Source organism: Calliphora vicina, chromosome 2 (genome assembly GCF_958450345.1).
Source record: "Calliphora vicina chromosome 2, idCalVici1.1, whole genome shotgun sequence".
NCBI lineage: Eukaryota > Metazoa > Arthropoda > Insecta > Diptera > Calliphoridae > Calliphora > Calliphora vicina.
The window spans coordinates 143,495,245-143,521,423 of NC_088781.1; the positions used below are offsets into that span (position 1 = coordinate 143,495,245).

General features: G+C 30.3%; 1 protein-coding gene across 1 annotated transcript in view; it reads right to left on the bottom strand.

Annotated features, from left to right (window-relative positions):
• Positions 1 to 4,458: 4,458 nt before the first annotated feature.
• The window catches only part of tai (taiman), a 126,697-nt gene continuing 104,976 nt past the window's right edge, over positions 4,459 to 26,179 (bottom strand). Inside the window, exons 3-13 of the mRNA XM_065502396.1 lie at positions 25,335 to 26,151; positions 25,091 to 25,252; positions 20,212 to 21,001; positions 18,589 to 20,147; positions 17,923 to 18,078; positions 16,338 to 17,739; positions 16,090 to 16,263; positions 15,705 to 16,018; positions 15,327 to 15,636; positions 8,532 to 8,924; positions 4,459 to 5,445 (exon numbers count right to left, since the gene is read on the bottom strand). Of these exons, the coding sequence (XP_065358468.1) occupies positions 5,414 to 5,445; positions 8,532 to 8,924; positions 15,327 to 15,636; positions 15,705 to 16,018; positions 16,090 to 16,263; positions 16,338 to 17,739; positions 17,923 to 18,078; positions 18,589 to 20,147; positions 20,212 to 21,001; positions 25,091 to 25,252; positions 25,335 to 26,151 (6,109 nt within the window). The 3' untranslated portion in view covers positions 4,459 to 5,413. The remainder of the gene's footprint in view (positions 5,446 to 8,531; positions 8,925 to 15,326; positions 15,637 to 15,704; positions 16,019 to 16,089; positions 16,264 to 16,337; positions 17,740 to 17,922; positions 18,079 to 18,588; positions 20,148 to 20,211; positions 21,002 to 25,090; positions 25,253 to 25,334; positions 26,152 to 26,179) is intronic.

The window sequence follows — 26,179 nt, forward strand, 5'->3', positions numbered from 1 at the left end:
AATAAATGTTTTAACACAAAAATTGTATGTCTTGAGTTACAAAACATTTATTTTGATATATATCCCACTCGCATCCCACTAAGCGATCAAAACCATCTTAAAGGAATAGGCCTAAGCTTTCTTTATAGCAAAAAAAAAAATTACAAAAAGGGCCCATTTTAAAAAAAAGTCAAAAAAGTTTTTGATTTTGCCAAAAAATCAAAAATTGTATATCTTGAGTTACAAAATATTTATTTTGATAGATATCCCACTCGTATCCCACTAAGGGACCTAAAATATCTTAAAGGAATGGACCTAAGCTTTCTTTTGACTAAAAAAAAAATTTTTAAAAAAGGGCCCATTTTGAAAAAAAATTCGAATTTGCAAAAAAAAAGTCAATAATTGAATGTCTTGAGTTACAACATTTTTATTTTAATAGATATCCTACTCACATCTTCCTAAGTGACAAAATAGGTCTTAAAGGAAAAGACCTAAGCTTTCTTTTGAGCAAAAAAAAATTTTTAAAAAAAAGTCCCATATTGGAAAAAAATTTCGATTTTGCAAAAAAAAATTAAAAAATTGTATGTCTTGCGTTACAAAATATTTATTTTGATAGATATCCCACTCGCATCCCACTAAGGGACTAAAAATATCTTAAAGGAATGGACCTAGGCTTTCTTTTGAGCAAAAAAAAAAATTAAAAAAGGGCCCATATTGGAAAAAAATTTTGATTTTGCAAAAAAAAATTAAAAAATTGTATGTCTTGCGTTACAAAATATTTATTTTGATAGATATCCTACTCGCATCCCACTAAGGGACTAAAAATATCTTAAAGGAATGGACCTAAGCTTTCTTTTGACTACAAAAAAAATTTTTAAAAAAGGGCCCATTTGGACAAAAAATCGTATTTGCAAAAAAAAAAGTCAAAAATTGTAAGTCTTGAGTTAAAAAATATTTATTTTGATAGATATCCCACTCGCATCCCACTAAGCGACCAAAAGGGTCTTCAAGGATAATATCTAAGCTTTTGTTTGACCTAAAAAAAAAGATTAAAAAAGGGTCCATTTTGAAAAAAAAAAGTCAACAAAGTTTTTGATTTTGCAAAAAAAGTCAAAAATTTTATGTTTTGAGTTACAAAATATTTATTTTGATAGATATCCCACTCGCATCCCACTAAGCGACCAAGTAGGTGTTCAAGGAAAATATCTAAACTTTATTTTAAGAAAAAAAAAAAAAATAAAAAAAATAGCGTATTTTAAAAAAAAGTCAAAAAAGTTTTTGATTTCGGAAAAAAAATATTAAAAATTTTTTATTTTTTTTTTTAAATATTTTTTTTCGAAAGATCGAAGAAATAGCTATTTATACTATTTGGAACACATTTTGCTAAGAACAATAGGTAATAAGTTACATGGATAAGAAAAAACCCCTGTTTGACCAAATTGTCAAAATTTTACCCCCTATAACTCAGAGAGTTCTCGACCGATGTTGTTGAAAAATTGTGTCTGAGTTACTATCCAATAGAGCTAACCTTGGTGCAAATTTCATCCCGATCGGAAGACATCGATTTCAAAAGTTGGTTCACTTGACATGAAATCCCCCATATATATATTTTAGTTTATAGAAATTTATCAGCATGAAATTAATAGAAAAATAAGCAACAATAAAACAGATTTTAAGACAACTTTAAAAAATAATATATAAATTACAAATTTTACTAAAAAATTAAATAAAACATTATAAACCAAAAATAACATTGTAAATTATCAAAATTTTATTTTCTGGTTATGCTAAATTATAGTATAATAAATTTATTACATTATTTAGAAAAAAAAAATAAAAAATAGAATAGAATAAACAATTATTATTTGTTTAATCATCTTGATTAGTTTTGTGTTTTTAGTAAAGCATTTTTAATGTTTTCAACATCATTATTAAAAAATTAACTAATTTTTATTATTTAAATAAAATATGTATATGTATATATGTATTATAAATTTTCTATAGAAAAAATTATTTACAAGATGTTTTATCTACTAACACATTTCAACAAACATTTATAAGCCCTAATGCCCTAAGATTGTTTTTAACAATTTAAATTTCCCTGAAATATGTAGGACAATCAAAATTAACTTTCACTATTCATTTACTTCATCATATAAATCATATAAAATAACTAGTCTGAGCAACTAACTTTTAAAAAAATCTAACAAAAGTTGAAAATATAGATGTACCTAAAATCGATCGACTCTTTTAATTTAATAGAAATACAAACATACATGCATGTAGTACATTAGACATGCCCTTAAAAAATAGATTTGCTTTGGATGGGTCTTATTTTGTTGATTAGCAGCTAAAACTACAACTAACTACTGCAAAATGTAAGTGCAATCGGATAACTAGAACCCGTGCAGGAAATTGGGTAAGTAATGGTAATTTTTTTTTTGATATCTTAAAAAAAAATTATTAGAATTTTAAGTTATTAGCATTTTCCTATGTCATATATTCAAGAAAAATTAAATTTTTGTATTATTTACTCACTGTTTTGCATGCAAATGTTTTGTAAACAACTATGTTCTACACATAAATGCGATAAAAATATGCAAAAAATCATTCGATATTATTGTTTTATACCTTGTTAGAAAGACAATTTTCTCTAGAATATAAGATTTATTACAAATTTTTAGAAAATATTATTTAAATAGAGCTTTTTTTTAAGATATCGGAAAAAGAACCCAATTTTACAACTTTCAATTGATTTCGGGCACGGGTTCTAGTTATCCGATTGCACTTAAATTTTGCTGTAGTTAGTTTTAGCTTCTAATGCACAAAATAAGACCCATCCAAAGCAAATCTATTTTTTAAGGGCATGACTAATGTACATACATACATATGTATGTTGTATGTATCTATATTAAAATAAATAAATAAATTTTGTGTTGTTCAACATAAACGTGTTGGAATTTAATATTCTTACTTATGTTTTGTTTTCGAAAATGTTAGTAAATAATTTTTGAAGTAGATTTTCAGATTTTTTCTACGTTTATGGATTTTTAAAATTACCGTTTTAAAGAAAATTATCACACTGAAAACATTTTGACATTCGTTTAATTGATATAATTTTTTTTTTTTGCTTTTTTATTTTTTCTGGTTTGTTTGTTTTTGCAATAGCTTTTCAATACAATTTTCTAATAGAAGTAAATATTTTTAAGGAAAATAATACGAAATAAACAATAAAAAGTGAACAAATAAATAACAAAAAATCTACATTTATAAAGAATTTTTTTTTTTTAGAAATTACAAAAAAAATGTTCATAAACAGCCAGACAAAATCATACATATTCATAAAAGTTGTATACATACTCGTACCAGAGCATGCTTGTACGCAAATCGAATTCGAGTACGAGTTTCGAAGGTAAATGATTTAAAATTACTTTAAAAACTTATTATTTTGTGGATTTCCAAACTATAATACATAGGGTACAACTAGAGGCGCAACTGAGAGTAACAATAATTACTCTCTTCATACGTACTTGAGATATGTGAATTCGACACACTTGTGAGAGAATTAAACACACAAAAATACATGACATTTTTACATAGATTTTCGGACTAAATACAGACCGAACCACTTTATTACACTTCTACACAATATTTGGCAAATTTTTTGAATACTTTACAGGGCACTTTTTTCCGAAACACCGACTTAGATTTTTGACAACAGACTTAGGTTTTTTCCCTCTCATTAACTCTTCTATGGATATATTATTCTATGCTATAATGGGGAAATCAATCATTGTTGTGTGATTGTTTTAATTCATTGTCAATATTTCTACAAGTACGATAATATTACAACTTCTAATATGTATGTATGTATGTATATTATTCACTTGTGTGAAAATATAATTGGTCTAACTTAATTTTTGAAATTTGTTTGTATCTTGATTTGATCACAGGTGAAGGGAAAATAATATGTTAACTCACGATATATTTGCAAATAAATTTATGAAAAATATTTTGTTTAATTTTGTTAAAACTTTACAAAAACAAATTTTAATTTAATATTTCATATTATACAATATAATGTATATAAAGATAAGCTCTGCTTTTTATTTTGTAACATTATTTCTTAAATAAAAAGAAAATAAATTTAGAAAATTATTCAAAGAATAACAGAAATAGTATAATAAGATTTTACAATAACATAGATATAATAGAACATGAATTAAAACGTTTTAGACTTTTCATTATTTAAATATGTTTTACTTGTTTGGTATACAGTAGAGTGTGTAATTAATATGAAATTATGTGTCTTAATACAATTTCACGCGTTCTTAAATATTTTTCTTATATATTTATGCATGTATGTTACATATAAATTTACTTGTAAGAGTAAGTAACTTAATTTAAAATAAATTTTGTATATAATATATAATTATTTATTATTTTTTTTTTTAATTTTCATTCGCATGACTGTGTGTGTTTTTTTTTATAATAAATTTGCTATTTTAATATTTAAATACATAATAACATTAATATGTAGTAAATATATAATATATTTTTTATTAATGTTTAAAAATAGGAAGAGGGAATCTGTGAAAATTTGGGACGCAAAAAAAGGTATTTGTTATTTTGTTAGTCCCATAATTATTTTATGTATGTATGTACATATATTTATAATTTGTTTAATATTAAAAGTTCTTAGCATTACAAAAGTATTTAATAATTGTTTTTGTGTTTTGTTTTTTATTTATTTTTGTAGAAAATTACTGAAAAATTATTTATTTTTTTTTGAAAAACCCCTATTTCTTCTAGAGTGCATTATGTTATCTTGCTGTTAAACGTTAACGTAATTTATGAAATGTCAATTATATATTTAAAGATTCAACTGTTTTTAGATAATTTCGTATCGGTTTAAAAAACGTTTTTCGTTGAAGTTCAACCCTTACTTTTAATTAAAAAAATGCAGTAAATTGTTTTTTATTTTCCTTTTTAACTTAATTTTAAAAATGTTTCTCTTTTTTTGTTAGTTTTAAAGGCAAAACAATGAGTGCTGAGTTGAATTATAATTTTGCCTTTAATGATTTATTTCACTAAATTTAATTTAAATAAATGCTAACGCTGTGTCTGTATGTTTTGTGTATGTGTGTGTGTGTGTGTGAGTATATAAGAATAGTAAGTTTGTTTTTTTAGTTTATATATTAAATAAAAAAGAAAATAAAAATAGAAAACGGACTATTGCACCTTATTGTTACGTAGTATGTTGTTGTAGTTGTTGATACATACATATACGATATACATACATATGTATACCGTAAATATTTGTATTTATGTTGTATATGAATGCATCGTACATATGTATCAGGATAAAGTTGTATGCGCATCAGAGTTGTCGGCATTGAATGTTGACACATTAGGGTAAAAATACACTTTAGGGTCACCTTGTTGAGTTGCTACCAAAAAAATCCTCTACAATTATTTCAAATAAAGAAAAAGTACAGATTTAATTAGTGGTTTAGAAAATATGAATTAATTATAATCGTTGTGTAAAAATATGATTAGCCACAAAATTAAAATATGGCTTTAAATTAAGAAATATATTTCTAATTTACGATAAGAGGACACTATTTTAAGAATGACACTCAAACGTGTAAGAATGCCATATACACTGCAATCAATTGAACTAGTTCCTCCACGTCGAATTATTTTAGAATTGTATTTCAGAATTTTGAATTTATACTTAAAAAGTTTCTACACAGAAAAAAGTTTCAACATAAATATTATGATTTGATTTCATTGATTTCAATTCATAACATTTATAAATAATTTCTTAAATGGTATGATTTATTTCATATTTTATGTTTTCAAAAAAAAATCTAGAAGGCTTGAAAAATATTATTTCAATTTCATTTATATTTTTATGTTGTTCAAAAATGTTAGAAAATTTTTTATTTTTTTATGATTTTCAGCTACAAAATGATAAAATATGCGCGAAATGCACTAAATTTTGTTAAAAGGATGAAATGCTTTAATGTTTATTGATGTTTTATTATGATTAATGATATTTTTTAAGTTTCAGATATTTATAATTCATCATAATATATTGGCCAATATATGTCTATTATGCAACAAATTTTTAAATAATTTATTAGATAATACAATTATAATGGAATTTATTATAAAATAGCATACAATTTACGTAAAAAAGCAAAAATTTCCATCATGTATAATTTTATAATATTTATGAACATGTTCTTATACTATGTTCACATTTGCAGAGTTAATCATCTCAAACGTGATTAAGCTCTAATCACTTCAAAATCGAGATGATTATCCATACATTTAAATGATTTGTTAATCACTTCAAATTGATATGATTAATCTTAATCACGTAGAATTAACTGAACATACCTCAAACTGATGATTATGTAGCATCGGCCACCTTTTAGTGTAGTACCGATAAATAAATTTTGACAGAAGTTTTTTTTTTTCTTAAAAAACCTTAAATAATTCATCAATGTTCACAATTTCATAATTAAAAAGTTTAAAATAATCTGCTGATATATTTAATAAAGTATTTATTTCCATATTTAATGCCTTAAAGAAATATAAATTTGTTTGTTGTTTTTTATTTGTCAACTTAATTTTAGTGTCAACTTAATCATCTCAAATGTAATGTGAACGGCTTTGATTAACTTAATCAAAATTTTGCTTAAACGCGTTATACATAGCATTATTCTGAATGAAAATAGTATGGGAAAAAAAGTCAAGTTCGATTAATAATATTTATGTATGTATGTATTACAAAATTCATTCCAATTATGAATTTCTTTTTTCTGTGTAATTGTATTTCAGAATTTTTGTAATTGTTTTTCAGAAATGTCTATTTGTATTTCAGAAATTTCCATTAGTATTGCTATTCACTGGTGTTTACACAACTTTTAGGCTGTGTATATATATATACATATATAAGAGCTTTTGCGACTGAATGAATATTTTATAAATTACAAAAGGAATGAGAAACTTATATATCTTCACTTAAAATGAAAAAATAATTTGTTGTTTTCTGAAACCAAAATAACGTATCATCAATATTAATTTGTATGAAAAATAAAAATTTTATGGTTACATTAAATTTTGAGTCTTTTTTATTTATTTTTTTTATAACTAATAACTATTTACTTAAAAGAAAAACGCAAAAAATAAAACGATTCTACCAAAAATTATGTAAAAACTATTTATTAATTAAATACTATAAAGTAATGGAGTCAGCTTACAGAAAAGATACTCTGTTATTTTTTATTAACCATGAGTAGAGATGCTAATCGGGACTGATAAAGAATCGGGATTTGGTAAAGAATCCAAAGATTTTGGATTTCCCGAAAATCCCGAAAGAAACGTACATAATTAAGTCTTTACAATTGAAAGTAAATTTTTTATTTAGCAATTAATTTTTGTTGGACACTAAAAAGCATAAAATACTTGCATGAGTACATTATATAAGAAGAAATAACATTAAAGTATGTACAATGTACATTGTACATACTGGTAAAATACAGTACCATAGTAAAAAAAATAGTGTTTATTTTAAATAGCTTCTTAAGAATACTATTGCATCTATGGTTTCATCTGCCATTCTGGAACGAATTTTGTTACATTTATTAATAATATCTTTTAGCCTTTTAGCAATCGAAATATTCTCATTTTGTTCGAGCTCCTCATCTGAGATAAAATCAATTTCATTTGAAGAGGATTTAAATTGAGTTTTGTTAGATAACTTACAAAAAAAGGTGAAGAATGGATTTTCTAGAGCCTCACTCAAGGAAACCGTAAATTCCGTTTTCCTTTATTAACTATATTGTAGCAGGAGTTAACAACAAATGCCAATTTGCCCTATATATTTGTGAAAAACGGGATTTGGAAAATCCCGAATACCCCGGGATTTTCGGGAACGGGATTCCCCGTTTGGCATCTCTAACCATGAGTGATGGATGATACGTTTTTTTCGTTTAAGAAAATCACTTGATACTTTTTTTTTAATTTTATTTATAACTTGTTTTGAAGATACGTTATTTCACATTTTAATTGACAATATATAGTTTTATACAATTTATTATTTTATTTAAACATTTATCATAATTTTAAATATAGCAGAAACGCAATCTACGGAATATTCTAGAAAAGTTTCCTCAAGAAACCATAGGTCTAAAATGAAATTCTATCTTGCGCATTTCGACTTTTTTCCAATGATATTTCAGTATATATTTTTTTTCAATAGTTTTTTACTTGATAAAAGTCGAAATGCGCAAGATAGGATTTCATTTTAGACCTATGGTTTCTTGTGGAAAATTTCATAGAATTTTCCGTAGTTTGCGTTTCTGCTATACGATTTTTTATGAAAAAAATCGACCCACAATAATATCAATATTCAAATCATGCCATCATTATGAACAATACGAATTTTAAGCTATCTTAAAATAGGATTTGTTCGATTAAAATGTTAAATAAAATTTTTCATATATGTACATAAGTATAAAATCAGCATTTTTACTTACGTGGATCAAAATTAAAACCCATTGTTGGATCTGGTCCTGGTGTATTTAGCAACGTACTGCCATTTCCAGTACTACTTCCTACTGACGAATTATTGGTAACATTACCACTACTAATTGATGTTTGTGGATGTTGTTGTTGCTGCTGCTGTGTCATGACCATTGAATTCGAACTATTTGTACCTAACATTGGTCCCTGAGAAGTTTGTGGTACATGTGGGCTTTGTGGAGTAGCAACTCGTAAACCGCTGGGTATACCAGCCCCACCTCCTGGGCCATTGCCGCTTCCACCTCCTGGCACACCATTTCCACCCGAATTAGCTGCTGCTGCAGCTCGGCCACTTACAACAGCACGAAGTTCTTGTTTAACATAATCTGAAGAGGCGGGATTACCAGCTAAAAAATATTCAAATTATGAAACACATTAAAAATAAATATTTTTTTTAGTTTCCAATAGATTTATCATAAAAATGCAGCTATTCATGAAAAGGTTTTAACTTTTAAATTGTATATGTATATGTCAGAGACCTGAAATAACTCGTCCATATTATCGAAATACCCAAATTGTGATTTATATTTTGTTAAAAAAAAACTAAAGGCCCAACTATAATATGCATACACTAGTTTAAGTCAGCTTAAGCAACTGTTCGAATACATATAAAACGTATGTGACAAACTATAATGTACTTAAGAGAGTTTCGTCAAGTTTCGTCAAATTTTATTTGCTTAAGCAAAGAGCGAAGCTGGTCGCACATTCCGTAAGTTTGTTTATTGTATACAAAGAAAATAAAGAAAAAATTAAAAGGATGAAGAAAATTAATTTATTTTCATAAAATAATAAGAAATACGTATTTTTTTTTAATTACGTGTTGCACATAAATGTGCAAATGGGGCTAAATTGTTTTGAATGCACATAAGTACATTATGGCCACCTAAAAGTTTCTTCGGATTTTCTTAAGCATTTGACAGTCTTTTCGTTCGGTTTTGACATTAACTTAAGCTAGTTTATGCACATTATAGTTGGGCCTTAATAGTTATGAAAGGATTTTTGTTAACATGGTTTGGTATGACCTTTATTAGTCTTTGTTGTTTATTTAATGCTTTGATGTGGTGATCTTAATAATGATTTACATCAAATGCATTTTTGACATTTATTTTTCAAGTTCTCAAATAAAAGTTAAAACCAGACCTTGGAAAAAAAATCATATTAGCGTTGTTCACTATTAAGTGCGAATGGTCTAGCATCATTGCAAATGCAAAATTTTACAGTAATCCAATAACAAAATACACACAAAATCCTATACAATTTTGCATTTGCAATGATGCAATACCTACCATTCGCACTTAATAGTGAACTCCGCTAATGATTACTCGTGTTTTTCTTTTCTGTTTCTCGCAATCACTAACCTAAAATTTTCTCCTATAAATCACTCTCTCAGACTGTGAATTTACAATTGAAATGAAAGTGGACCCGTTATTTTCGGTCTCTGGTATAAGTATTATTTACATTTAAGGGATTTTTATATATTTATATTACAGTAAGGGAGACCAACACAACAGTAACAGTTTTTGTTTATATGTATACGATATAGGTATAATAATTATTTTAGAAAATGGCAAAATGTATAATTTATTGGAGTGCTAATTTCGATTTAATTAATTATAGAATTGGAAGGCGTGTGCAAAATCGGATTATAAAATTAAATTATTAATCGCACATAATAATGTATAAATTAAAACATAAAATATAAAAATAAACATAAAATATGGCTGGAGTATCGTGAGAGTTTTCACAAAATAAACCGATAATATATTTGAATTAATACTTTACAAAACTTCGAAGTCGATAAAATTATAAAATTGGTATGGTTTGATTGGTGTATTATAAACAAGTGTGTTATGTAGATTATAAGTGGTGTCCCGCAAGGATCCGTTACAGGTATTTAATTTAATTTTCTTTTTATTTGCATTTAAAAAGGACAATCTGCAGGTTTTTCAAAAATGAATTTTTGATACCAAATCCCTTTGAATTTTTTCTTTAAGCTATCTACAAAACATGTTTATTTAAATCGAATCGTTAGATATATTTACAGTAGGGAGCAGATATCAGATTAATTTTGATATTTATTATTTCACCAGATTGTATCTGCCCTATACGAAAGATCATTTGATGAAAACAAGTTACGTTTGTACTATACATATTGTGTACATTAGGCCGGGTCGATTTGTATGGACGATCAAAAAGTAAAAAATCGTATAGCAGAAACGCAATCTACGGTAAATTCTAAGAAAGTTTCCTCAAGAAACCATAGGTCTAATTTCATCTTTTATCCAATAAAAAAACTATTAAAAAAAATATATATATTGAAATATCATTGGATAAAAGACGAAATGCGCAAGATAGGATTTGATTTTAGACCTATGGTTTCTTGGGAAAAATTTCTTAGAATTTTCCGTAGAATGCGTTTCTGCTATGCGATTTTTCGTGAACAAAATCGACCCACCCTAATGTACATACATATAGACTGATTGATATTTTTTTTTAAATTGATTTCGGACTGCATTTTACCAATTAAATATCTAACAACCTATTTGTTTTATGTAAGTTTTGTTCGCATACGTTTGTGTTCAAAAATATCAGTTTAGTAAAACACAAGATGAGTAGCCCAAAAATGTCGAAAGGTTTTAGTTAAAAATTTTACTAAATTAAATAAATAAATTAAATTAAAAAAATTATTGTAATTCTTTAAATTTTATAAGAGGGTTTCATGCGATGACAATCCGATTACACAAAATGTTAGGGATTTCCTTAAATTTCTTAAAAGATATATATAGTGCAAGGAAAAATATTTTAATTGGACTTGTGGCGGTGTGTATGTGTGTAAGATAGAGACAGTGTTTTTTTTATATTGTATAATCAAGTGTTGAAGTAGCACCTTGTATTTATCATTATATTTCTACACATAAGGGGAGAATCATCAAAATATTTCGACAATAAAACAACAATTTCTTACTATGTGGTGTGATTGTATTAAGCTTTGTAGAGATTTGTGATTGAGTGTTATTGACTCATGACAATGCACGCTCATCACCAACAACATTTTTTTTAAGATTTCTCATTATAAAGCTCGAACGACAACGGCAACAAATAAAAACTTATAATTTCTTCCAAACTTAAACTAATAAATATTTTTATTTACTAAACTAAATATGTAGTTAATTTAGTATGAAGATTTTACAATATTACTAGTTTTTCTGATTTTAAATTAGCGGTATTCACAATGTAGAGTACTTGGCCTGGTAATGTAGTAAAAGAGCACAATAGCAAAAAACTAAAAACAAAATACATTAGCGGTATTCACAATGTAGAGTACTTGGCCTTTTGTTTTTAGTTTTTTATATTGTACTCTTTTACTACATTACCAGGCCAAGTACTCTACATTGTGAATACCGCTATTAGAAATTGAAATGTTTGTCAATAAATAGCTTTTCTGCTTTTTTACTAGCCCAAGTACTCTACATTGTGAATACCGCTATTATAGTTTTTTGTTCTTCTGAAATCATATTTCTTTGAAAAACCAACATTAAATAGTTATTTTATTATAAAAAAATCACAATTGTGCTTTAATAATAAACGTATTTACGGATGACAATACTGAGTATTAATATTTGTCAAAAATATGTGTATTGTAATGCAATATCATTGTCTAAACAAATATTCTATTCGACTTTCAAATAATTCAAATGATTTTTTTTTCTGATTTACAGTCGTTAGTCGTAAATGTTTCAAAAAAATATGTAATTCAAAAACTTTTTATTTTTATATGTGTTTTTTACAATGATTTCTTGACAAACCCAATGGATTTAATCAAGGTCTATTAATAAGGTCTGTGCAACTGATCAGCTGTTCATTTTTTGCCCCTGTTTTTTTTACATACTGTGCTTGTCAAAATTTGTTTACATTTTTAGAGCGCCATTGTTTTTTTTTCAAATTTGTTTACTTTTGTGTTGTGAAATTCTCTAAAAACTTTAATAATGAAAACTAAAAAAATAAATTAAAAATATAAAAAAGTAATAAAAATGCGTTGCTGATCTGTGTGCAATAAAAATTATATTTAGCTGACATTTTATGAAAATATACCAGTTTCACAAAATAAAAAAAATTAAATTTCGCAAACAAAAAAATGATATGGTTTTTGTTGAGAAAATTCTGTTGCTGGCCAGATTTCTGCCAAGGAAAACATTAATTTTTTGGACTTTATCCGCTCTTACATCAGCCGCATCAAAATTTAAAACCTACAATTTTTGACCGCACTTCATTAGTTATTATTTCATTACTATTCCCCTCGAAACTGTGCTCCATTGACGAGTCTCCTATGGCTATTAAATCATCTAAACGATTTATGACAGCTGAACGCATTTGTGAACTGCAAGATTCTTCATTATTCTCCAGATATACTCCGCGATTTGTGAAGCCATTATTGTATAATAGTAAATTTCTCATATATTTAGAAAATGATCTGATCATTATGGGTATCATTGAATAGGGCTTCAAAATACCTTTTATATGATTTATAATATGGTACTGTTTATTAACATTGTGAACCAAAAATTCCTTTTTGAATTTATATATATTTTTCAGTACTTCAGAAAATTTTGATATACAGAAAAAGTGATTTTAGCGATGACGGTGTTCGATACACCCCAGAATTCATAAAATATGAATATAAACAGAAAAAAAAAATTATGAAAATATAAACATTAACTGGGACCTTGATTTGTTCCAAATTTTCAATGTGTGATTATTCTAAAAATAATGCTTTAATGCATTTTAAAAGAAAATTATTAATTTTTTTTCTAAAACACTGGAAATATATTTTTTTCTAAAAACAAGTAAGCTATTTTCGGCTGAGCCGAATCTTATATACCCTTCACCAAATTATACTTCAAAATAAAAATTTTAAATATTTTTAGGTAAACAAATTTTTTTTCCAAATGTTTTTTTTAATTTTTTGGGAAAAAATTTTTCTAATTGATATTTAAATTTTAAAAACTTTTTATTTAAATTTTAAATTTCTTTTCTTTAAATTAAAATTTTTTTTTTCAATTTTTTTTTTATGGTGAAAAAAAATTCGGGTTAAAAAATATTTTTTCCGATTTCCACGTCATTGCAAAGGTCTTTGAAATATCTATCATTAGATATCCATATTGTCTATATTAATGACTTAGTAATCCAGATATAGGTTAAAAATCTAGGTTTTTCTTGTTTTTTCCTCATATCTCAACCATTTGTGGACCGATTTTGCTGATTTTAAATAGGAAACTTCTCGAAAGCATGTCTGACAGAATTATTGAAGATTTGGATCCCTAAGATATCTGGGGATTTTAGAAAATTTATTTCAATAGGCAGACTGACGGACATGGCTTAATCGACTCCGATATCAATAAGGATCCAGAATATATATACTTTATAGGGTCGGAAAATTATATTGTAGAAATTACAAACGGAATGACAAACTTATGTATATATAACCTTCTCACGAACGTGTAGGGTATAAAAATACACATGTGTAAATAAAACATTTCTACACACATAAATGGTTCCAGCGGCGCAGCTTTTAAGCCGATTGCAGTCGGCGGCGGCGTGTTAATGAAAAATTTGCCAGCGGCAGCTAGCCGCCGATTTTCAGCCGATCGGCTTGGTTCTCTGGTATGTTGTTTAAAAGAAAATATAATATAATTTTCTTGTTTTGGTATTATAGTCAGCTGTTTTTTGACAAGTTCAGTATAGTTTTACACAAACAAAATGCCTGTTTTTCTTTTTGTTTTTCAATTGTTGTAGAGTTGCACAGACCTTATTAATAGACCTTGGATTTAATAATATTTTTAATTTGAAAAGTATTAACACAGAGTATTGTCGTCCGTAAATACCTTTCGAGACAGCTAAATTATTTGTGAAATATGTCGATTCTTTCCCACTGTACAGACAGATGAATGACAGATACACGATATATACTTTGTATGTACATACATATGTATGTAAGTACATATGAGAATTTTTTTTAATATTTTAAATGTTACGTTTTGTTTTTAATCTCCGCTTACCGGTCTGCATGATGCGACCATAAAAATCATTTGTTGTCGATGATAATGATGACGATGACGACAGTGATACTTGTTGTTGAGATGTGGTAGATGTTGTAGAGTTATTAGCAGATTGATGTAAATTGGTATACATGATGTTATTAGAAGACGTAGTGAAACCGTTTATATTGACATGTGGACCAGTGCCGCCAACAGCAGCGTTGTCATGACTTCCACTACTGCCGTTAATTTGATGAAGATGATGTGAATGCTGATGTTGATGATGTTGGTGCTGATGACTGTTATTATTGTTGTGAATGTGACTGTGATTCTGGTTGTGATTTGTACCAAATGAGCGTGGAGATCCTAGATTTGTTTTTGATTTTACATTAATTAAAATTCAAATTTCTACATTTTAAATTGAAATAATTATGGAAAGATCTTATACATATTTCCTTCGTTCGTCTTAAGTTTAGAGCTTTAATGTTACATATTCATATTACATGAATCAGTATTTGAATTAATCCCAATTGCTATGCCTTAATAATGTAAGTGGTTTAACAGATTCATTGTACATATATTTAAAAAAATGGACTTTTAACTCGAATAGACAATCGACTTCTTTTTGATAGAATTTGGAACCGCAATGTTACATAGTACATAGTTGCTGTATTTCGATTCCTTGAGAAAAACCTTAATATAATAATATCTTACCTGGTAGGTGTTGTGAAGCTTGCGGTATACTTGTTTGTCGTTGCATGCGTTGCATTTGTTGCTGCTGACTCTGTTGCTGTTGGAACACATTACCAGCTCCATACGGAGACTGTGGCGAGGGGGAATTTGGTGTTGTGGATGCAAAACCACCACCGTCATTAGTTTGAAATGAATTTTGACGCTGTAATCCAGCAGCTGCAGGACCTTGTGGACCAGACGAAACACTTGGACCGGACGGTACCGCTCCACCAGGAGAATTTAGGCTTCGTCCTCGTTGTTGGTACTGGCGGGCATTGTAAGGACTAACACCCTGTTTTGGAAAAACATCAGTTTTATTTATGTTATTTGTTGCTTGATTGTAAGTTGCTGTTAACCTACCTGTAATTGAGCACTTAACATAGGGTTATGCTGCTGTAGCGAATGAGCTCTTTGTTGGGGATTAACTGGAGCCTGTGCTGACCACTGTTGTGTCGAAGCATTCTGTGCTATACCAGGTGAAGGTATGCCAGCATTTCCGGGAGTATTAGATCCTTGGTTGCCGAAATGCGGTTGCCTTGGTGATAATTGGGCGGCGTTACTACTCTGGAATGCCATTTGTTGTTGTTGCTGTTGTGCTGAGGCTTGTTGCGATAATTGCTGTTGTTGTTGAGGTGACAAGCGCTGTCCACTTTGGGAATATTGAGGGCCATAGCCTGGAAATTTAGTTTGATGTCACATGTATTATTTGATGACATTTAATTTAATTAATTTATATTTACGTTACCTGGATTAGATTGTGGACTAAAAGGAGCATTTCTGTGGCTCGGACTTAATTGTTGTTGCAGCATGGTTTGGGCAAAATTTGGACTTAATTGTGAGTCGGGTGGCATATTTGTGCGTGACAAGGTAACATTTGGAGCGACAGTGTTGAGCAGAGTACCGATGTTGGGATTTAAGCCTGAAATAATTAATTACATTAATTGAATTAGTTTTTGGAAAAAAAAAAACAAAAATTATAACTGAAAAACTTACACAACTGGTCATTGCGTGCAGTTGCGTTTTCTGGCACTAACATGTGTTGTTTTTGCTGTTGCTGCAACAGTCGTTCCTTTTGCTGTTGGACAATTTGTTGCTGAGCCAAAGTCCGATATCGCTGTGTTGCAGACATTACACCACCTGGTGTTGCTACAGCATTCATAGGAGGTGCCCTACCACGTGCTGGATAATTTGGAGGAGGTCTTTGGAAATTTTGATTGGCTCTCATAGTTTCCAACATTTGCTGCATGCGCATCATTTGTATTTGTTGTTGCTGCAACTGCTGTGGTGTCATGCTACTTGTATTCGCACCAGTTCCTGTCATCATACTGCCCGGGTATGCAGGGGGCTGTAGCTGGGAATGCTGTTGTTGTTGCTGCATTTGTTGTTGCAACATTTGTTGGGCGGTTTGATTACCAATCATGGCATTAGGACCATTTCTAAATGCTGAAGTTTCGACCATAAGCGATTTTTGTATTTCGCTTATAGCTAAACGTTCGTTAATTTGTTGAGGTGTCAAACCGGTAGGGGTAGTGGGTGCAAACTGCTGATCATCGGTTACGTAGTCCATAACACTATCAAGTATTTTGGAGAGTTCGGAATCCCCATCACCCAAGCCAGCTAAGGAGGTACCAATTGTCACATTAGAAGTTGAGGTAGATGTTGTTGAGGGAGCCGTTGTATTTAGAGGAGGAGTGGCAAACGGGTGATCCACCGTGGTTGATGAGGATGAGGAAAATTCCATTTGTCCATGCGTTTGCTGGTGCGACTGAGGTGGTCGTTGTAAATTTGTTCCACCTGGAATAGGATCTAAACCTTGTTGCTGCTGTTGTTGCTGTTGAGTGAGGTAGACGTCGGAAGGCTGTTGTGGCTGAAGCGTTTGCTTATGTTGTCCTCTGCCTCGGCCAGTACCCGCCGGAGCACCAGACCCTGCCATTGTTGTTATTGCTGAACTTTTATTATTCATAGATGACATACTGCCACTACTATTGCATGTAGACGCGTTGCTAAGACCACTAAGAGTCGAGGAAACACGACCGACGGCTGCTGGTACTTTATCAGGAATTATCTTGATACCCGTTTGTATATTCATGGTGATATTCTTTGGAGGATTTCTTAATAAACGTGCCAACATTTTATTGGTTTCACATAATTTCGAGGGGCGATCGTCGCTTCTTTTGGCCGACAGACCATCATCAGGATCATTTAAAGAACGTTTGCGTGTCATTGCAGGATCACCCTGATGTTTTAGGATGCGCCTTAAATCTTCGGGTGACAAATTGTTCGGATTACTATGTGCACCACCATGAGATCCATGAGGTTCATCTTTGATGCGAACCATATCACCAGAACGCCCCATAGATGGACCTCCTTTTTCGTCATCTTCAGATTTAAGTAACTGCAATAAAAACAACGTAAATTTGTGTTATAACTTCATCCTCCAAAAAAATATATGTCTCACAGCTTATTTGATGCAGGTAAATTATTTAATGTTCAAAAAAATGTTCGATTTTCTAAAATAATTTTACCTGCATCAAATAAGCTGTGAGTGTTTCTTAAAATTTCCAAAAGTAAAACTTACCGATAATAACATAGGATTACTTGAATTGGCATTTTTTTGCATACTAAACATACGAGAAGTTCCCATAGCTCCTTGACCAATAGAGCCTTGTCCCATTTTGAACATTCCAGTCATGTTGGATTGTAAACTTTCCTTGTCGTCTTCTTGTTTGTAAAACTAAAAAAAGTTTACGAAAATGTTTAATAAGTTGTCTTTCAAAAACATTTCAAGTTTTTTCAAATCGGGTAGATATATTGTTCAATAAGGTTGAAAAATATAAATTAGATTACGTTCAATTCCAGGATACTGTCAGTAATTTAAAATTAGCTTTAGTTTCCAAGTTATTTTATAAAATTAAAATCTCATAAAGAATGAAGAGGCATGAAGAATTCTCACGCTGTTATTGATTTATGATGAATCACTTCTGATTATTATTTATTTTCTTTTTTTGAACTGATTTGAATTATGACTACTCACATTTCTTACAAGAACAAAATAAATAAATCGTACGAAAAGTTTTTCAGTGTAAAATATCCTAACATTTGGTCGAAACAGTTTCATATACATATATAAATATTGTGGTAGTGACAGAAAACTTAGGTCCCAAAATTTCAAACAGAAATTGGCGCTTACTTTAAACAAAAATGAGTTACAATTTATGCATGCTAAAGTAATATTTTAACAAACCTTGGTATCATCACCATCCGATCCATGTAGAGATGTTGTGGCAGAAGAGTGAGTTTTATTGGTGAGTAAATGCCTTAGCCGTTCTGATTCCGTTGATGGTTTTTGGGTTGTATGTTGTGGTTGGTTCCGTTGCTGTGGATTAGTTGCTAATACGGGACCTCCAGCACTGCCTAACATCATTTGATTACCCCCGTTAGATACGCTTCCAGTCATGCTGACACCACTTCCACTCGACATGTTGTTATTGTTACTACTACCGGTATTGTTGTTGTTGTTTAAATTATCCTTATCCACTTTCTCACTAGTATTTTCGAATGAGGGAAAACCGAAACCAAATGGACCTGGCCCGCCTCCTACTGAAGCTCCCGATTGACTCGCATTCGACTGCGGAGAAGGCAAACTAGCCGCTGAATGTGAAGACAACTGATAGGGTGTAGATGGTGACGGACACACAGCTGGACTAAAGCCATGCCCCGCCGAAGGAGGCCTCGGTGTACTTACAGGTGTAGTCACAGATGCACGGGAATTTGGTCTCGAATCATTCCATGCCGAGACGGATGGATCAATTTCAAATGAGGAATGTGGCAAGTCTAATTCGAATTCATTACTATAAAATGAAGGACCTTCATGTCCAGCAGGTGAAGCTGTGAATGAATTAACTAACGAAGAATTATTAGAAGCAACTCCTGATGTAGTAGCAGTTGTGTAAGCAGATCTTTGGGAACTCATACCAGAACCGTTATTAACAGTCACTGGACCTCCCCCACCGGTACCACTTCCACCACCTCCATTACCATTAATAACTGCCGATGTCATTAGAGGACCACCCACATTTGTTGTTTGGGTCGTATGAGGAGGCATGCCGCCTCCACCAACTAATCCCCCCAAACCAGAGACATTAACCAGAGGTGAGGAAACTGAGTTGTTGTTAACAAACGAGTCCATGGACAAATTGGAAACCAACGAAGATACCAATGAAGATCCAGGAGACATGGCAGCCATACCGGTGGTTAACAGTCCACTGTTTCCAGTCATCATGCCGGTGTTATTACTATTCATATCATTTTCCGTATTTAACAAAGTTTGGACCGACATTATAAAGTCACTTTCTCCAGGTGTGTGATTAATAAATAATCTTGAATTTGCTTTCACGTGCACATAAACGTCTGGTGCACCCAAACGTAAACGAAATGGTTTAGATGTAACATTCGATATGGGTGGATTAATGCCTACTCCACTTCCAGGTGACTGCGACGCATTTATAGAATTAAGGCCGGCGGTGGAATCTTGTATATCACGTAAATGTGTCTTTAAAGCGGACAAATCCTGAGGATGACACAAATCTTGCAGCAATCGCCCTGACCATTGCGATAGATGCATTTTAAAAGGCTCCCTTAAAGTGGTGGCATCTAATGTTATAATTTTTCCATGAATATCAAGTTTAAAGGTTACTTGTTCGATAGTCGGATGTTGAACATGCTGTTGAATGTTCATTTCCAATGGTGATTCATCTTCAGGCCTTGTTATAAGACACAAAACCGAGGACGAATCGCCATCGTCTAAAAGAAAAACAATGAGATCCATTAATAAAAACAATCGTGAAATATCATTCTTTGTACATACCTTTAACAGGAGCAGCCATTAAAACAACTTCCTCATATTTTGGTTTTTGGTCCATTGAATTACTATTATCATTATTTGTGGTTGTTGAAGAACCTGAGGTTTGTGTTGCTGAACGCATATCTTTGACTAGCATTCGAACTTTGGTCGAATTGCTACGCTCCGGTTTACTACAATTACTAGTATGATCCTCCGTTTCACCACCCAGACCCCATGCAGAATTGACATCATGAATGCCACCATTACCACCTCCACTGCTGCCACTGTTCCCACCCAAAGATGATGAAGACATATTTCTTATAATAGGGTCCAATTTGGCATGATCTCCAGGATATAGGTACATATACAACGGTTGACGATATAACTCTTGTTTCTCATAACCAATCAGTTCTCGTATATTTTGAGTACACGATTCAATAATGCCTGCTGAATTAACCTGCAACAGAACCCAGCCCACCGATGAGATGTAATGTTCTAATGCTTCAAAATATGCCGAAATTTCAGGCACTTGTCCGTTTAGCAGTGATGGTTCTGGCAGTGGTGGTTCTGTTGATGACACTTCACCTTGTTGCACCGGATGTATGGAGCAGTTATCAGTGGCACAACGACTGCAACGTGTTGAGGTGTTTTGGTTATTACTGTTATTTTTATTGGTGATCGCGCTATTTGCCGAGGTCGCCGTTGTTAAAGAAATTGTTGTTGTTGATGGAGATGATGTGTTTCCTGCCGATGCCAGTGTTGACGATGACGAAGAAATATCACGACTTTGGCCTCTGTCACAAATATCACGATACTATAACGATAAAAATACAAAGAAATTATAATTAAAAAAAATTCACCAAAAATTGTACATATTTTTAACAAACTATAACCAATTGTAATAAAATCAAAGCGCAATTTTCCATTTTTGTTTTAATAATCGGAAAGAAATAATAAGGGTCCTCGTGTAAACGCATAAAAGCCTCGCAAACTGTGCAATATGTGCATTTTTACACTCTCGCAAATGAACTGTCAAAAAATGTATGGAAATTCGTTTGCACAACTCCGATGAATCAGCTGCTTTTGTTTACTTTTATTTATGAGAAATAAAAATCAAATAAAATACATATGTATAAAAATTGTGTATCTTTGGAACAGAATGATTGGATTGAATATTATTGTGTATGGAAACATTAACCAACAGCTAGAACATAAACAAATTCTTTCAAACTATGTATACCATCGTTTGTTCCAAAGATTTAACTTTCATTCAACATTTCTAGAATTTAAATTTATACAATTTGAAAAACTTTTTTTAAAGCTTTTGTTGAATTTATTTTTTTTTTACATTTTTATCAAATAGAGAGAAATTTAATGTATTAACTTGCACAAAATTGAAAAGGTGGGTTCATGAAACACGTCGCGCAAATTTGCACAATTGAACAAATGGGAAACTTAGTCTGCTTTTACACAGGGCAATTTTTCTTGCCCTGTGTAAAAGCAGACTTAAGCGTTTAAATGAGTACCCTTAATAACAAAGAAAAACATAACGTGATTAAGACATTTAGTAACACTTTTAAAAAACAAAAACAAGAAAAAATAAAAAAAGTTGTATTTTTTTTGTGGAATTTTGTTCAAGTTTTTGTTGTGTAAAAGTGTAAAAAAATCAGAATGTAATTTTCCATTTTTTTGCTAATAATAACCTTATAATATATCCGAAATCGTATTTTCACTCTTTAGAAAAAGTACCAAAAATCGGAATACGCATTACGGATGAAAGAAGAAAATATTACGAAAAATTTTAGTGATTTTAAGAATTATGTTATAAAAATGCGTATTTTATATTCTAAGTATGTATACTAGGGATATAACTACTGACATTTTTTGCAAATATGCAAATTGGCATAGCTTAGTCGGATAGAGCATTACAAAATATGAAAAACCACGGTATTATGTGTAAAAGTGTAAAAAAATCAGAATGTAATTTTTAATTTTTTTTTGAAATTAATAACATTATAATATATCCGAAATCGGATTTTCACTCTTTAGAAAAAGTACTATAACGTTATTAGTTTTTAACCGATTTACACAAATCAAATTTTGTATTTTTTTTAAATTGACAAATAATCACAGTTATAAGAGCGTTTGCGTGTTATAGGTCCTTTTTTAGGACTTGGAACATTTTCTGTTTCAAATCATAAAGTCGAGGTGATAATAAATTTCAAAATGATCAAATTTTAATTATGATTAGCATGAGATGGTTTTTACCAAAAATCGGAAAACGCATTAGGGATGAAAGAAGACAATATTACGAAAATTTTTAGTGATTTTAAGAAGTATGTTATAAAAATGCGTATTTTATATTCTAAGTATGTATACTAGGGATATAACTACTAGGGTATTCAATCGATTAACCGTTAATCGGTTAACCGAATAATTTAAAATTGTCGATTTTCGAATAACAAATAAACCGATTAATTTGTGTCGATTAACCGATTAACCGAAATTCCTTTTTTTGCACTTTAACAGACATATGTTTTTGTACTTATTTTTCCATTTCAATTAAAAAACAAATTTCAAATTGAAATTACATATTTTTTCGAACATTCAAGAAACATTTTTAGTGAGTATAAAAACTGACATATTTAATTTACATGTATTTGAAACTTTGTTTGTATTTACATGTATAGACGAAATTTTTTTGGAAAAGAATTTTTTATCAGAACTTAACGAAACTATTAAAAGTATTCAATATCTAAAACAATCCAAGAAGGACTCCAATGGTATAACTAAAAAAGAAACTGATATATTGGATATTCTTTATCATGATTTCGATTACTCCAACAATACAAGAGAGATTTTCCAAGTCAAGTTTTATTAAATCTAAAGAAAAAAATTGTTTAAAGGAAAACATTTAAATTATATTGTTTTTTTAAAAGATTATTTCAGATGTTTTCATTAAAACCCTAAAAAACTCACATGTGTATACAAAAGGATCTCTAATACCATATTTGCTATTATTTTTTGGTTGAATTGTTATGTTTTTGTACACAAAATTCGTTGTTGTATTTTCAATTTAAAATGAAAATATAAATTATTCGGTTAATCGAATAATTTTAAATTAACCGATTAATAACCGAATAAATCTAAACCACGATTAATTATTTGCTCGATTAACCGATTAAATCAGAAACCCGATTAATTGAATACCCTAATAACTACTGACATTTTTTGCAAATATGCAAATAGGTATAGCTTAGTCGGATAGAGCATTACAAAATATGAAAAACCACGGTATTATTTTTTCGCGGTTGTTAAAAAAAGTTCACGCACCAAACGCAATAAAATTTTTCATTAAATATTTTAAATTATTTTGAAATACAATGGCCCATAATCATAGTCAAACAATAAAGTCGGTTCTTTTTAGAAACAACTTTAAAATAAAAACCTGCTTTTAATTATTTTGCAACTATAGTCAAAATTAAAGTGTGTTTTAAATTGAACCGACTTTAACTGGGTGCCACCTCAAATGTAGGAAATGCTTTCATACAATATGCAACATAATATAGACAAGTGGCACCGCTGAACAGCTGATATAGAAAAATGAAAAAAAAAAAAAAAAAAACAAAAAAAGGTAAACAATAAAAGTAACCGGGACAACTAAAGAAAAAAAGTTGTTTGTGGTGGAAAAATGGAAAAGATAAGATTAATAACATATTTAGGATATTTTGGTACTAATTTAATTAATAAATGTTCAATAATTGCAAAATCTCTACCAATATCTTGTAACTTAAACATTTTTCACATTTTGTCGAACATTTTTACTTGTTAAATGAGTTAAAAACAGCTTCAGCTGGTTTTATATTTACAGTCGACTTTAACGTCAAAAGTATGTATATTTTATCTTGTCTATGGTAGACCTAAAGTCCACTTTTAAGTAAAGACGACTTTATTTCTCTTAAAATATACTTTATTTCTGACTATGATTATGTGCCAATATATTTTATTTTAATAATAACTGCGGACATACTTCAAAAGATAATTTTTAAATAAGGGAAGTATTCCTCATACTTGCAAAAAAAAAAATATAAAATTATTTATATGTTTTTTCAGAAAAAAAAAATTGGTTTATTTATTATATATTGGTTTTTCAGTACTTATACAACATCGGCCATGATTTGGTGGTATTTATTATAATTAGAGACAATTGAGGACATGTCCGTGTTAAAATGACTAGTCACGTTTCTATTGAAGTAACTAGCTCCCACCCTAAATGATGGGTAAAATCACTAGTTCGGTACTGTCTCCTAGAACTGCTGGGTAGTTTTTAAAAATGTTTATGTTCTTTATAAAATCATGAGCCACAAACTAAAACTTCTGCCTATACCACGAAACCGGATATGGTTCTGGACTAACTTTTTAAAACAAAACGTCATATGTTTGGACCTGTTTAGGGTCTTGAGTCATGATAACTGTGGTAAATTTCGTTAAAATCGTAATTGAGAAATCCGAAAGTGCTGATTTCTGTCAGCTTTGTTAAAAAAACTGTTTACTTATTTAATTTAATTTACAGAACAACATTGCTTAATGTGTATATATCTGACTCACTGGTTGTCACAAAGAGATAGAGTAGATACATACGAATATGTATATGTATAAGAGACCATGTGTAGACCACAACAATGGTAATTTAATTAAAAGAATGTATTCATGTAAACGTATCTAATAAAAAATAATAATTTTATCATATTGCAATTTGCCACACGCAGATTAATGTTTATAATAACAATAAAACTGATGGCATACATAAATTTAATTATTTCAATAATTAGATTTACTATGCCATGTCGAACAAACTGCAAACAAATGAAAAGGGATTGTTTCTCCAGAGAGATACGCTTACCGTTTTCACAACTTGATTTAGTATAGCCGCCTTATCCGGTTTGGTTGAGGTCATATCACCTCGTTTATTAAGTTGCAAAAACTCTGAGAGTTGCTCGATATAATTGTTTTCCAACTCACGGCGTCGTTTTTCATTATTGCACTTATTTATTTGGGATTGTGGCTGAAAAAAACGAAGAAAGATGTAATAATTTATTGAAATTTTAAGAAGAATTTTTTGAATATGCGTTTTGCAATTAACTTACCAAATTAGCTTTTGAATCGTTTTTCCTTCGTATTTTTCGATTCGACGACGTCGTTGAATTGGTTGAGATCGGTGATGCCACCGCATTCATATTGGCAGAACGTTGTAAAGCGGCAGCTATGTTGGCAGCTGTTGTAGCAGCTTTATGCAATGAAGGATGTTGCTGTTGATGATGTTGCAAATGCAAGGGCAACAAATTGTTGCTGTTATTAAGCAATGAATTGTTGTTGTTTAAAAATATGTTGTGTTGCTGCTGCTGTTGTTGGTGGTGCTGGTGTTGTTGCTGTTGTAAAGCAGAAAACCTAGCTAAAAACACATTTGCAGCTGCCGTTGGCGAAACGCTGTTAATGGAATCCGTTGTTGTTGTATTGTTTCTATGGTTGGCAATAATTGATGATGTTGTAGCAGCCCCTCCACCGCCTCCCGCGCTGCCAACACTACCTATAGTGGTGGGGAGGGGTACAACACCGGCCGAGGTTGGAATAACCGGTGCCAGCCCTAACACGGTTGAGCCAGCGTTTGAAACCGTTACAGCAGCAGTTGCTGCAGCCGGCGATGAACGCGGCAGATTGCAAATGTTGTTAATGGTTGCTGAACCAGCACCTGTTGCTGACGTTGTGTACGTTGATGCCGATGTGTATGTCGAAATTGTCGTTGTTGTAGCTGCTGCTGGTAGCGTCGAATCTGTTGTAAAATTATTTGTATTATTAAGGGAGTTTGCTGAACAGTTAGTTTCTGCTTGTGTTGTACTTGTTGATGATTTTGTTGCTGTTGATAAAGTTGATGCCCAATGGTCTGGTATGTCAGATGGGCCAAGCCTGTAATCCAAGAAAATAACATCATATT